The following is a 13,434-nucleotide window of genomic DNA, read 5'->3' on the forward strand; positions in this document are numbered from 1 at the left end:
TTGGTGTCTCTCCAATTTAGATACAAGGAGGACTTGTGGGACGGTGTCTGCACTTGTCTTGCTTCTGCAATGTTATTTTCACTTAAAAAAGAAAACACCTTTGGCAATAAATTTGAAGAATTTCCTGAAACATTTTTGCTTGTTAAGATATTTGTGGTGCAGCTTAACTCCAGTAAAGAGGTAATGTTGATGTAGGTCTGAGTCTTTGCTTTCAAATACGATGAGCACACTGAAAGCCTTGCTGCCTGGCAAACTAATAAGCCCTGCTGAATTTCTGCAGAATATTAGGAACAGGGACGTACTGGCGGTTAGACCTGAACGAGAAGGAGAACTCATATCAGTTGCTGGCACTAGTCAGAGGACTTCACTGTATTTGTTCCCAGAGTATTTTTGTTCCCAGATACTCTGTAGAGCTGAAAACAGTCTTTAATTGAAATTTTCTTTCTGCAGCCCCAAAACATGTTGAAGTACATATGCAGATCTCTAAAACAACACCGAATACAGGAAGATGTTAGTGCTGAGGAGAAACAGCTTTTTCCACTGACCATGATGCTGGGCCATTTTTGTTTTACAGTGTGGATCCCCTCAGGAGAGGAGCTTAACACTCTCATGATGGTATTCCTGGGGTTCAGACCCAGGACCCTGATGCTCATGTCAAATTTCATACCACTTGCTCATACAGAAGGAAAACAACATACAAAGAAAGCCCTAAGTGATGACGTATAAAATGGCTTTGTGCTCTCCCTTGTGTTGCACACATAGAAGGGAATCCTTTCTTTCTCAGGCTCAACAGCACCCCTGTTTATTTTTTATCTTCTCCACTTCCCCTTGAATTGCTTCCATTATGAAAGCAATCGCTGCTTTTTCTTTTTATAGGCTCTCTACTAACAGTTTATTCAGTTCATTAGCACAATTGCTGCTTTTTGGGTTTCTGCTTTCCAAAAAAAATTATCTCATCCCTCTGCAGATGTCTGTAATGTAAATCATCAGAACAAGGCTGGCTATACCCCCATCATGCTTGCTGCGCTTGCAGCTGTGGAAGCAGAGAAGGACATGAGGATAGTGGAAGAACTGTTCAGCTGCGGGGACGTGAATGCTAAAGCCAGCCAGGTCAGTCAAATGGCTCAGGAGACACTGTTCACGCTCTTGTGTCTTTTTATCTTTCCTTCCATGCTCCCATCCCTGCTCCATTGGTTCAGCTTTCGCACTCATCCACTTTCACCCTCTGCAGTCTTTGATGTCTGTGTGTATGTTTTTGATTCCTGTATACAAAATGGAGCTGTGGGAAAACAGTTGAGCTTCAGGTCTGGGTCTTATCTAAAAATGAGGATTGAATATTACGTGAAAGAACCATTACTGAGTTTTGGGATGCATTTACAAATTCTGCACCATTTAGCTTCTTCTAGGGAACTCCAGGTGTCGGGAAATAGATAAGCTATCTTCCACTAATTTAATAAATAGCTGTGTGAATGTGGGATGTATCATGTGTAAAAGATATTTAAATAATAGCAAGCAGGGCCTTGACTATGCTGCATAAAATAACAATCTTTTAATTTCCCCCCTCCCCAGAAGAAGCACTGCCAAAAAAAAGTATGCGTGCTTTGCCAGTGATTGTCTGTGTATTTATTTCAGTTCTCCTTTTCTTTCCTCACAGGCTGGACAGACTGCACTGATGCTAGCTGTAAGTCATGGGCGGATAGACATGGTTAAAGCTTTACTGGCCTGTGGTGCAGATGTCAATATCCAGGACGACGAGGGCTCAACAGCTCTGATGTGTGCTAGTGAGCACGGACACGTAGAGATTGTCAAACTTCTGCTGGCTCAGCCTGGGTGTAATGGCACCTTGGAAGACAATGTGAGTTGCCTTTCCAGATGGCGCTTCATCAGATGGCTTCTCCACTCTGGAATGTTTTTCTAATTCAGGTTTTCTTGATTCAGTGGAGAATTGCTGAAATCTAGTTACGTGAATCTCTGACTCACAGTGCCAGAGTACCAAGTGCATGAATGCTCTGCTTAGTGATAGCAAAAGCTGTGATTATTTGGCTACTATCTTTGCTTTGGAAACAGACCTACCCAGTAGCAATTTCTATGGTTAGCTGTAGGTCTGCAGGGGCCAGAACAGAAAATAACATTTTCTAGCTCATGGTGAAACATCATTCCTTCTCACATTCCTTCCCCGTTTCTCAGTAGTCTTCCAATTTTCAGTTAGGACTTTATCTGGTGACTTAACAACCATGCTAGGTTCCTTTTCTGTGTCCATGCCAAGCATCAACCCTACAGTTCTCTTCACAGGATGTTCACAACAACATCTCCATCATGACTTACTTAGAGTAACAGTTTGGTCTCAGTCATGAAGCTACATTGTCCTGACAGTAAACAGATACAGGCTGTGACTTCAGTGCCAAGTGGGACACTCATATATTTCTTGTTTGCAAGGATCATTACAGCCAACACTGCCAGCAGACAACTTGATCTGTATACTTCTTAAGCTTGAAAATAGTGACTTAGCTGATTTCTTGCCAGTAGTGTGTTCTTGTTAACAACATGACTTCTTAGGTACATCTTCCTACTGCTTTACTTACTGAGCATTGAAATGGAGTCTGGGTTTGCGATTTGGGAGGGCACAGGGTGGTTATTTGTTGAAGCTGTTGCAGAGAGGTAGAGACACCATTTCTGTTCTGTCATCTGCTGCAGGGGCAGGCTCAGTTGCCTGGTGGTTCCAGATAGCTAGGTTGAATGTAAGGAGGCCTCAGTGTAACAAATACTTTTGGGGGCATTCTAGGTTACTGCAGCCTGGATCCTGTTAGCACTGTTAATCACAAAGTCAGTAATTAAAGTCTTCATGGAACATGACACCCAATTATTGTTACAGGCAGTTTGATACTGTTTCCCAAGCACAGCTTGTCTGCTGCTTATTCATTTTATAATGGGTTTGTCTGTGCTGTGAGATTAAGAGATTTTTAGCATTCCTCTAGCTATTCTGAATGTGACAGTGATGCTTTTCCAGTCAGCATGATCAGTAGTAAGCTGAGCTTAATTCTACTGATGTGTGCCACTCCTATAATGATTCAGCATCTGTCTTTAAGAATTTGGCTTTTCCTGGTGTTGACTGTGGCTATTTGTTGCGTGTGTATTATATTGCACTGTGGTGGACAGCTCTTCTAGATCCCTGTCTGCTCAGGACAGTTAGTAGAGACTAGGTATGATTGCACCTGTAGTCCCCTAAGAAGACTTTCCACTTCAGTGCTATCCATCGTGTCCCACCCTGGAAAAAGGATTTTCAGTTTCCTTGAACTGGTGCCAATCTCTCCAATACCAGTGCTATAGCAGTGCATGAAAACATGCTCCATTCAAAGAGCCAATGTAAGAGGTGATCCCTGTGAAAGGACATTTCAAATACTGGCATTATTGTTGAAGCTTTTGTGCATAAGAGCCAAAAGTCAGGCAGTGGACCAGCAAGCCAGATTCACATCACAGGTTATCTGATATCTGCTTCTTGCTGGACCAAACATGGTATAACGGGAAGACAACAGGTCAATAAATTACCCTTTCAGCAAAAGCACTCTGTTTCTAGCAGCCTCAACAACTATGGTTTCTGAAAGCAATATCTTTTGAGAAACCAAAGTGGCAGTGTTTGGCCAGGAATGTCCATTTGTTTGTAGTTAGACTTCCATTTGGAATTATGAATGCAACTGTTCTTAATGTTAATTGAAGCTATAACACAACAATTGTCTTTGTAACACAGCAATTATAATGATATTTGATTAGCATTTATTCCTCCCTTATCTTCTCTTCTACTCCCCACTGATGTTGCAGTTCCTTTCAGACAGCCCAATCTTCTGAAATCACTGGTCTTACACAGCTCTGCATGTATCATTATTGTGATAATGGCATGCTCATGCGTTCTCAGCAATAATCGAGACTCCTCATTGAGAGAAATTACAAGGCCTCTGACACTTGGACTGCCTCATAAAACAGCAGTGCAAGGCTTATTGTCACTTAATTTTAATAAAAGAAATTAATCCAGACCCTAAACTAACCCAACTCTCTGTTGGAGCAGTAGGGTCTCTACTTCATAACTTCCCTTCTCTGTGGGCTGATGGGGCTTTTAAGAGATCTGTTAATGCACACAAGCACTAATTGTCTTATTTCTTCCTTTCTTGTCTCAGGATGGCAGCACAGCACTTTCGATAGCCCTGGAAGCTGGACATAAGGACATAGCTGTTCTCCTTTACGCTCATGTCAACTTCTCCAAAACCCAGTCACCGGTTAGTACACAACTTCCTGCAGTTTATGTTTTAACCTGCTGCTCCTGAACATAATAGTAAAACATAAACAAAAAATAAACCCTCCAGCAGCTGTACAGCAGTACAGCATGTGAAATTTTGAGTTATTCACCAGATGATTTTTATGGTGGTAAATGAAAATGTACATTTTTAAAGACAGGTCACTGCAGCAGGCTGAACCCAGGCTGAAGGATACCTCCTCCTCCCCTTTATCTGGGGATATATATAGCTCACTAGTAGGGTTCACTGACTGGCTGTTGTGCAGAGGTGATGTTGCATCACTGTAAGGCTAATGATTGACCTGGTCGCCAAAACAGCTGTTTCTGGAGGTAAAGCTGTCTTAGGTATTCTGGCAACTATCCACCTGCTCTCCAAGCCCTGAATCACTCTCCTGATGAACTGCTGATGAACGTTTCACTGTCTAAACAACATGCAGTCTCAGTAAGTAGGCTGTATGATAGCTGGTACTGTTCGTCCTAAAAAGAGAAAAAGAAAGCAAGCAAGCTTAATCTGCGCAATTAAAGGCAAGGTATTGAACAGAGTGCTTGTGAGTGTTCTCATTTGGCTGGCTGAAATAATTTCCCTTTGATTAATTGTTCGTTCCTCTTTTCTAGGGCACACCTAGGCTTAGCAGAAGGACATCTCCTGGTCCCACCCACAGAGCCACTTTTGAGTAGTAGTGCATGAATATCTGTAAAAATCTCTTTGCCACCTTTAAGCTGCTAAATGTTACTGTTTTACTGAGACAGATACTGAATGTAATTGTCTTGTGCCTGAACTCACCAGCAAAGTGAAAGCAGAGATCTAGTGCTAAAGGTAGAAAACTGTAAACTTGAAGCAAGCATATAGTTAAGTAGTGCTCAGCTGAGGACCTTAGCCAGAACTGTTCTTTTGCTCACCTACTTGTCTTTCTATACACTGGCATCAATCCTGGTTTTCTTTGCTATAGATTATCCTTTCCTATGTTATGTGCAGCCTAATATTTCTAAAGCTATCCATGCAGGGGTGTCCTGGTGGCTTGTTTTTAATCATTCTAAAATGTATTTACTGTGCCTAGATGTTATTACAGTACCCTGTTCATAAATTTCATTCCAACATGATATTGATGTTTTCAGTTACTTCAAAATTCAGAAGTTGCAGTTGCTTATGTAGTCAGCTCCATGGATCTTGAGCTGGTGGGTGAGTGGGTAGGTGTTGGGGATTGCGCCTTTCGTCAGGTCTGAAGTTCACTAAATAAGTTGTTGCTAATTGGGGATAATGTATAACTTTTTATATGAAAGAAACTAGTATCTATAAAATTAACTAGCACAGTATTTTCAACATTTTATATTCCTTAATAATTAAAAGCTACATGAAGAATTACATGTCCTGTTACCATATTTTTATTAATTGTGTCTATAAGCTCCATACATGTTTATTGGAGAGTAAAATTAGAGGTACCAGCTGTATATTCCCCTTGAGTGGAATTGAGCATAGTTCTTGGTGTGTATTTATGGAATGCTATTACCTTGTCACATTCACTTTAGTCATGTGTATTGAAATGTTTGAAGTGCCTTAGACTCTTGCCATATTTTCAGAATAAAATTTCATTATGCTGTTTTACTCCTCTCCTGTTTTACATGTGATTTGTCATCATCCAAAATGCTGCACATTACAACTGCAGCAGCAAAAGGAGGTAGATTGGTAAGTCAAGAGAAAGGAGGACTGGATAGTTCAGCCCTTGGGGGCTGTTGGTAAGAGCAGCATCAGTGCCCAAACTAGCTTTTTCCTGGTGACTGTCAGAGTAAAAAGCTTTGCTCAATATGATCTGCCTTGGCTGGTCTTGCACATGCTGCAAAGGTTGGACCTTTTGCTGTTTGGGAGAGAAGTGGATTCTCTCTTGGCCTTGGGGATCAAGGGAAGGCACCAAAGGACAGTGTTCAAGCAGCTTGCTTGAACTGCAGAGTAGTTACCAACTGCAATAAAAACCTTTGAGCTTTATCTTCCAAACAATCATGGCAGCTTGGTGAAGGGAATGCTTTTTACATGGCGTTAGAGCAAGTCCTAAGCTAATCCATATCCTTGTCAGTTCAGATCTACCAGATGAGACAAACATACCACAGTGCCTTCCTTCAAGGGACCAAAACACTTCTGTTCTTCTGTGTCCTTTTTCATTCCCTCCCTAAGTTCTTATCAAGCAGTTTTTCCTACATAGTCCCTTTGAAATAGGGGCCCACTGAAGCCATCCCCGTCCCACTTGGCCTACATGGACTTGGTGGCTTGTACTGCATGAAGTTTCTGTGAGCTCTGCCAGTGCTTGGGAGTGTCCCAAAGCAAATGGCAGGTGGGACATGTCTTAGCATAGCAGTTGCACACAAGCATTCCCCCACCTTGAGGTCAAAGAGCCGTGGCTGATATTTTTCAGGTAGGTGTACAGTACCCTGTCTCTCCCTCCACAAGTCAATGGGAGCCCTGGGTGCACTGGAAGTCCTGGGCACAGAGCTATCACAGAAGGGTTTAAAAAATGGTCCAGTGGTTAAGGTGACTAATGACACAAGGAGAGTCATGTACAGATACACTTTAATACCTTTTTTTTTTTCCCCTCCCCCCTATAAAGAATTGGTATATCAGAAACCAACTAATTAGGGGTTTCATTTTCTAAGTGATTGCAATGCTTTCTAACAGCCCTCACTGGCAGAATTCTGGGAAGGAATCTGACGTTTCTAACACTGCGCAGGAGTCAGGTTATGCACCTCAGAGTTCCTGGATTTATTTAGGTGCTGTTTTCCTGGTAAGCAAAAGGATTGACCCAGAACTCACCTCCTAGAGCTTTACAAACTGTTAGATGAAGCTGTGGACTCTGCATTTTTGTGCAAGGTTCAGTTTCTTCCTGAAAGCTCATTGTCTTGGGTTAAAATGTCCAAGCAAAGTGCCCCCAGTTTTAGCTGTATGGTGAACTAGGGCATCATGGTATGCCATGTCAGCAATATTGCCGAAAGCAACCAAAACTTTGCATGTGATGGTGGATATAGTTGAAAAGTAGAGAATAAACTTTACTACTCTACCAAAGTCATCCAATGTCATTTCTGGCCTAAAATCCTATTAAGAGTAGATATAATGGATTGAGCCATTGGGGGTGGGAGGGTGGGGAGGAAGTAATAGAAAAAAATAGAGAAGGAAAAAAAAAAGAAAGAAGAATAACTTCCCTTAGCATTTTGTTCTCTTGGCCTTCCTGTCTCCAAGAGGTTGACACCTGAAGCAGTTCATACATTGGAAATCAGGCCCTTCCCTAGGAAATGGTTGAGGTTTCAAAAGCATTTGTATCCACTGACAGCCTCTGCAAGCCAAGTTTAATTCCACCTGCTAATGCTGAATAGCATTTATCACAGGTGCTGGGATTAAGGGGTATATATACCACGCATACCAGCTCTGAACTGAGCTCCCCCTACACACTCTCCCTGGCATTCGGTTCAGATCAGATGATGATTGACTCAGTATGTTCAAGCAGGTGAATGTTGTCATCACCTTTGAACTCTGACTGTCAGTGAATATATAAAAGCTCTGGCACCTTTTCAAGACTGTAAAATATGACACTGTCTTTTTCCAGTTACACTGTCATACATTAAGTGAAGCTGCCACTTAGAATCACCTTAAGAGATAAAAGGCGAGTGTTACTGGTAACCCGTGTGGCATGTTTTAAAATGATGGAAATTAGCCAACACAATATTGATCTAAATAGCAATGACTGAAGAAGTCATTTTTGCAAGATGTACTTTCAGAGGTTTCATCTTGATGCAGCTGGAAGAACTCAAGTTATGCTAGATACAGCTTTTATATCTGTTTCTCCTGGTGTTTCATACTTCTGTCTGCGAAGTCTGGCTGCAAAGTCCAGTTCAGCCGTGGTGTGAATAATGCAAGCCTTGGCATCAATCCCTGACACACAGGACTGGCTCTGCTTGCTGGAATGGAAGCCACCCAAAGGTTACAGACATCCTCCTGCCTTTGAAAGCAGAGCTGGCCAAAACAGTGCTCATGCTCTTACTGCAGCTACAAGCAGTGCTCTTCAGTGGGCTCTGTGTGCATGCAGGTCTGTAAACTTCATCCCTTCCTGTTCCTGTGTCTGCCTCCAGGTCCATCAACTGCAAGCTTAACTACAAGCATCTCCCACTAAAAAGAGATGCTTTCAGATGTTCAATAAACATGTGGATGCTTGGGGCTGCCACTGAGAGCCCAATCTGGGACAAGCGACTGAGGTAGGAGGTTAAGGAGCAACGCTGGAAGACACACAAGTTGGATTTTGCATTAAGCACTCATAGAAATAGCCACCACGAGATTGGAGGAAAGGGGTACCCAGATTCTGGTTTGTTTCATATTTCAGTTGGGAGCTGCAGAAGTGTTAGCCTTCATCACTCACAGCCCAGTGCAGTGCCTAGGGAAGTCAATTAAAAAATTCCTGCCCATTTCACTTTGGCTGTTGTGTCTGTGTGCGTGCACACACTGAACAGAAGTGCCACACAAACCCAATACAACAAATCAGTGCTCCAAAACCTCTGATGTAAGTGTTCTGCTTCCTTAATGATGCACACTTCAAGCTTTTCCTGTTAAAAGAAGAAGATAAGCATGTTTCCATGCACCCGCACCACGTACAATCCCGAAAGAGATCTCAGGAAATATACTGTCAGGGAAAGTGGGAGCTTTTAGGCATTTAGTACCTGCTGTGCACACTTCAGCTTTAGGGGCCTTAAAGGGAGCGGCGAGGAGGGCACAGGAGGCAAGCTTGATGCACATTCTTTTTCCCCCTACTATTCTACTCACCTGTGCTTGCTTCCTTCCTCCACTCTGTGCCTCTGAGTGAATGGTAGTCCTTCCCCTTGGCCAGTTCTCACTGGGAACTGTGTCTGTGTATTTTCTATTTGGTTAGCCAGCACAGCCAGCACCAGCAAAGATAAATTGCCTTTTAAATAACTCTTGCTATACAAAACTGCCCTTCAAAGACCTCTACAGTAGAGGCCTGTAAACAAAGGCATCATTATACTCTTAGCAGAGTATTATTAAATACATTCAGCTATGATTTGCAGATGTCAATCTCCATGTCCTCTAAACACCACTACTGCCATTTGCAGGATTATGATGTAAGGGGTTAACATTTTTTCAAAGCAGTGCATGTGCTTTTGTATGATCTGAATGGAAGTAGCAAAGAGATATTTCTGGAAGATATACTGGTAATTTTTTTCTTCAGCTTTTCACTTCATGGCGTTAGCTCCTGTTGCAGAAACAGACCTTGCTTGAAAGGGTAGTTTATGCTGCCCCAGTAATACTGTCCTTCTTCATTCAGCCACATTAATGTCACAGAGATGGAGATACGCCGTTTCATTTGCATACCATGGTGAAGAGGCAGATTAATAAACATCCTTCTCTACTTCCTGGCCACGGTATCACACCTTTCTTTGAGGCATGAAAAGCCACCTTCTGTCTCTGGCAGTCATCTGCAGTGCCCCTGCATTGCTCTTGGGCATTTTCTGAGGCCGGAAGAGCAACTCCTCTCCAGTCCTAAGGGTGAGTGGTACTTAGAGCCAGCCAGTTACAACCCCTTAGTAGTGGGGAGGTGTGAGCTGGCAAGGGCTGGCCCAGGAAAAGGCCTCCCCCTCAGTGTGCACTCATTCTTGCAAATTTATCACGAGAATTTTCCAGCCCAACCACATATACCTGCTCAGGAGCCCTTTATTGTGGTGGTTTAATCTGCATCACTGGCCTAGCAGGAGGAGCAAGGAGCATGTCAATTTCTTCTGCAGTGTTTGCTGATCTGGGAGAAGTGAGTGGAACAGTTGTACAAAGAGATTGAGAGACATCAGAAACACAATATGGTAATAAAATGAGATTTGGTTTAGGAAAATCTGACAGAAACAACGGGAGAAAAATAATACATGTTTGTGGGAGTGAAAGTTAGAAATCTGTAACACTGAAAGGAGAAGTTGCCAGAGAGTGAGTAAACAAGAGATGGTGGTGCAAGGAGAGCAAAAACAGATCAGGGCTGTCAGCGTGATGAGAGCAAAAATGGTCTGCGCACTTTTTTGTTCACTTCAGATGGATGAGAGAGGCACTCAAAACTGGAAGATGTAATACAGCTTGACACCACTGACAGTCAGTGTGTCCTCAGGCACACAGCTCCAAAGGCTGCCACCATCAACCCAGTAAAGCAACATCTGTTAACAAGTTGGAAGTTGAAAATAGTAAGTTTAAAAGGATAGGTTTGTTTTGCTAAGAGACAAATCCTGTAAATAAGCAAAACATGCCACAGTATGTGGCAAATAATAAGCCACGCAGATAATTTGCAAAGGGGCAGAAAAAGAAAAGAGATACAGCTGGAGGTGAGAAAATTCTCCAGGTTAGTTTTGCAGAAAACGAGTTTTAGTTCTTGGGAAGCCTGGGTGAGTTTTTGAGTGACTATGAGTTGGTCACCATCTATTGTGTCACAAGATAACTGCCCACTCTGGCCTTCGTACAATTCGTATTTGGTCACAATTGTGTCAAGAACTGGAGGCAAAGGAGAAGCATGTAGATATATGAAAATGGGTAAGTATGCGGGCAAGTTTCTGCAGACATGCTACAGATAAGACTGTCAATCCCTCCTTTAGGATGTGTGAAGAAAATCACCCAGTGCCTTCCCCCTGTGCCCTGTTGATGTGCCCCATTGTTCTGGGGGAGAGCCCAGCAGCACCCCAGCACCAACTTCCTTCACTGCCCAGGCTTCCCCGGTGGCTTCTTTGTGGAGCTAGGAGACATCTACACATGGGATGAACCCAGCACTGCTGCAAGCAAGCAGAGGAAAACAACCAGACTCTGACAGAGCAGTTACTTACTGGGGTTTGTTGAGGTTTCGGTTGGGGGGTTGGGGTTATTTTGTTTGGTCTGGTTTGGGGTTTGGGTTTTTTAGTGTTCTGGTATTGTTTCATTCATTTGCTCCCCCTTTTAATAACTCCCTTTCAACTGCTGACAGATAAGCCAACACACGCAAGTCTTCATCTTAGATAATTATTTTCTCTAACATCACTCAATTAGTAGACCACTGCTTCCTACCCAAGTTTTGTGCATAAAAGGAGGTCCAGCAGCATTCTCCTGAGATCTGGGGTCAGGAGATGGAAAAATGCTGTGGTCTGTACACCAGCACTGCCTTTGGAAGAAGTGGTAGGTGTTGCAAAACAACTACTAGTAGAAATCTAAGCTCCACAGACAGGAAAGAACCTTGCCATGTAACCCTGTGCTAAACTGCAAAAGCCCAACAGCTCTTCTACCAAGTCAGCGTGGAATATTCTAGGAAATCCCTAGAGGTGGCATTTTTTGGCTTGCGAGGAACTGGTCTGTCCAGGAGCAAGAGGTATGAGGATGGCCACCCTGCCTCTGAGATCCACCTCTGCTTCAGAATTTAAAGTCTCCCTCCAATTACAGGATGATTTTCTTGAGGATGTTAATTAAAAAATTACCCGTCATGCAACCTGGTGTTTTTGATGTCCAAGAGTGCCTTTTCCAGCTAAAGAGTGATAAACACATAAACATGTCAACCCCTGCCCCTGACCAGCAGCAAGATCGAAAGGGATGCTTGCCCTAACTTACAGGAGCTGAGGATCAAGTACTGGAACTAACACTGTCTACCACCATCACCTTCACTGGTCCACTTACAAACTGTGATTAATAGTGCAAACTCATATGTCTGGTACATCAGTTATTTTGACCATCCTTCTTGAGTGGTCAAGTAGTGCCCCTTAGAGCTTAATAGCAACAATTTTAATAGTAATAATTTTAGAGATCTTCTTCAAATAGGGAGAAAAGCTAAGTGCAAGACACTCCTTGTAACATCATTTCCAGACTCTGTAACAGCTCCTCTTTTAACAAAGGGGATATCATGATATGACCAGCTGAGTAAAAGTAATTTTTTTAAGGTTATGTGTGTGTAATTTTCATTTTATTCCTAACATATGCTTTGAAAAAAATGATAGGAGGAATCTCATTGGAACATATAAGAATAAATAGCTACTGGAAGTTGTTTAAGGCATGTGTTCGTCACCCAGCAGACCAGAACATCACCAGGCTGATGGGTTATCAAGACAAGTGAACATCCAGGCAGTGGTCAAGGTGTGTACCATTCAGCTGGTATAACACTGTGAATCCTACAGAAAGGAATTACGGGCTATTGTTTAATTAGATACTTGGGGAATTTTAGATGTGCACCCTACTTACCTTCACATGCCTAATGAACAATCTTCTAAGACATTGTTACTGTGAATTCACAGAAGCTGCCTTCCAGTAGTGAAAAGGCAATCTCCATGCTTTAGTTTCTTAAAGACAGGTAAGAGAAAATAATAGCTTAAACACCTATGAAGCGAAACTAGTTTTTGTTCTCAACCTTACTGTGTGTTATCTGTTATAATTTCAAAATCAGAAGGTATTTAAGAAGATTTTATTCAGGCGATCTGAATATCTGCATGCACTTAGCTGGGATGGCTGAGCTGGGCTTTAGAACACTTTTATTCTGGCATCTGCAAGAGACACTGTTTGCATATGGGTGACAGAAAATTAAGATGTCTGACTAATTAATTTCCATTCAGTGTTCCTGTCACCTTACAAGGCATCTCTTGTGTATAGACAAAGCCAACCTAATTAATAGCCTGACAGTTGAAATACTTTGTAACAATGTGTCATCTTCCTTAGCACCTTGTAGCCAATAGAATTAGAGAAACTCAATTACTCCTAACTAGCCAATGTCCATATAACACGTACAGAGATCATCAACCCCAACACTGCTGACAAGTGATAGAAGCAAACTGTCACCTAAGGAAGCCAACTAAGTGATCCGATTATCCGTATCCTGATAGCACTAAGAAAAGCCTTACTTAAGAGGTATAGGTCTCCTGGGACCCAGATCTCCAGGCCCTTCCTCTGAACTGGATTCCTGGCATGGAGAAAGGAAGAGCCCATGAGCCTTGAAGATGGGGAGACTCAATACACTGTCTGCAGCATCTGGGAACCACCTCTGAACTGCCCAATTGCTCTGGGGTCTCTGGGGAACTGAGTGCAGAGGAAAAGAGAGTCAGGCTGACAGGGAATAAGAAATGCTCTTTCTCAGCCTAGGAGATGAGAAAGGTCAGCGGCTCTTATCAAGTCGTTTCACAGC

General features: G+C 42.6%; 1 protein-coding gene across 1 annotated transcript; it reads left to right on the top strand.

The window, feature by feature from the left end:
* Window positions 1-147: 147 nt before the first annotated feature.
* On the top strand, window positions 148-5,728 carry LOC104407730 (KN motif and ankyrin repeat domain-containing protein 1-like; the record flags this gene model as incomplete). The annotated part of the gene is given in 6 exon segments (XM_010017085.1): window positions 148-180; window positions 909-961; window positions 963-1,110; window positions 1,655-1,855; window positions 4,170-4,268; window positions 4,901-5,728. Coding segments are annotated over 6 exon segments (597 nt in total), but the record flags the coding sequence as incomplete, so codon positions are not given.
* Window positions 5,729-13,434: the final 7,706 nt, after the last annotated feature.

This window comes from Nestor notabilis, unplaced genomic scaffold (assembly GCF_000696875.1).
Source record: "Nestor notabilis isolate BGI_N333 unplaced genomic scaffold, ASM69687v1 scaffold33596, whole genome shotgun sequence".
Classification (NCBI taxonomy): domain Eukaryota; kingdom Metazoa; phylum Chordata; class Aves; order Psittaciformes; family Psittacidae; genus Nestor; species Nestor notabilis.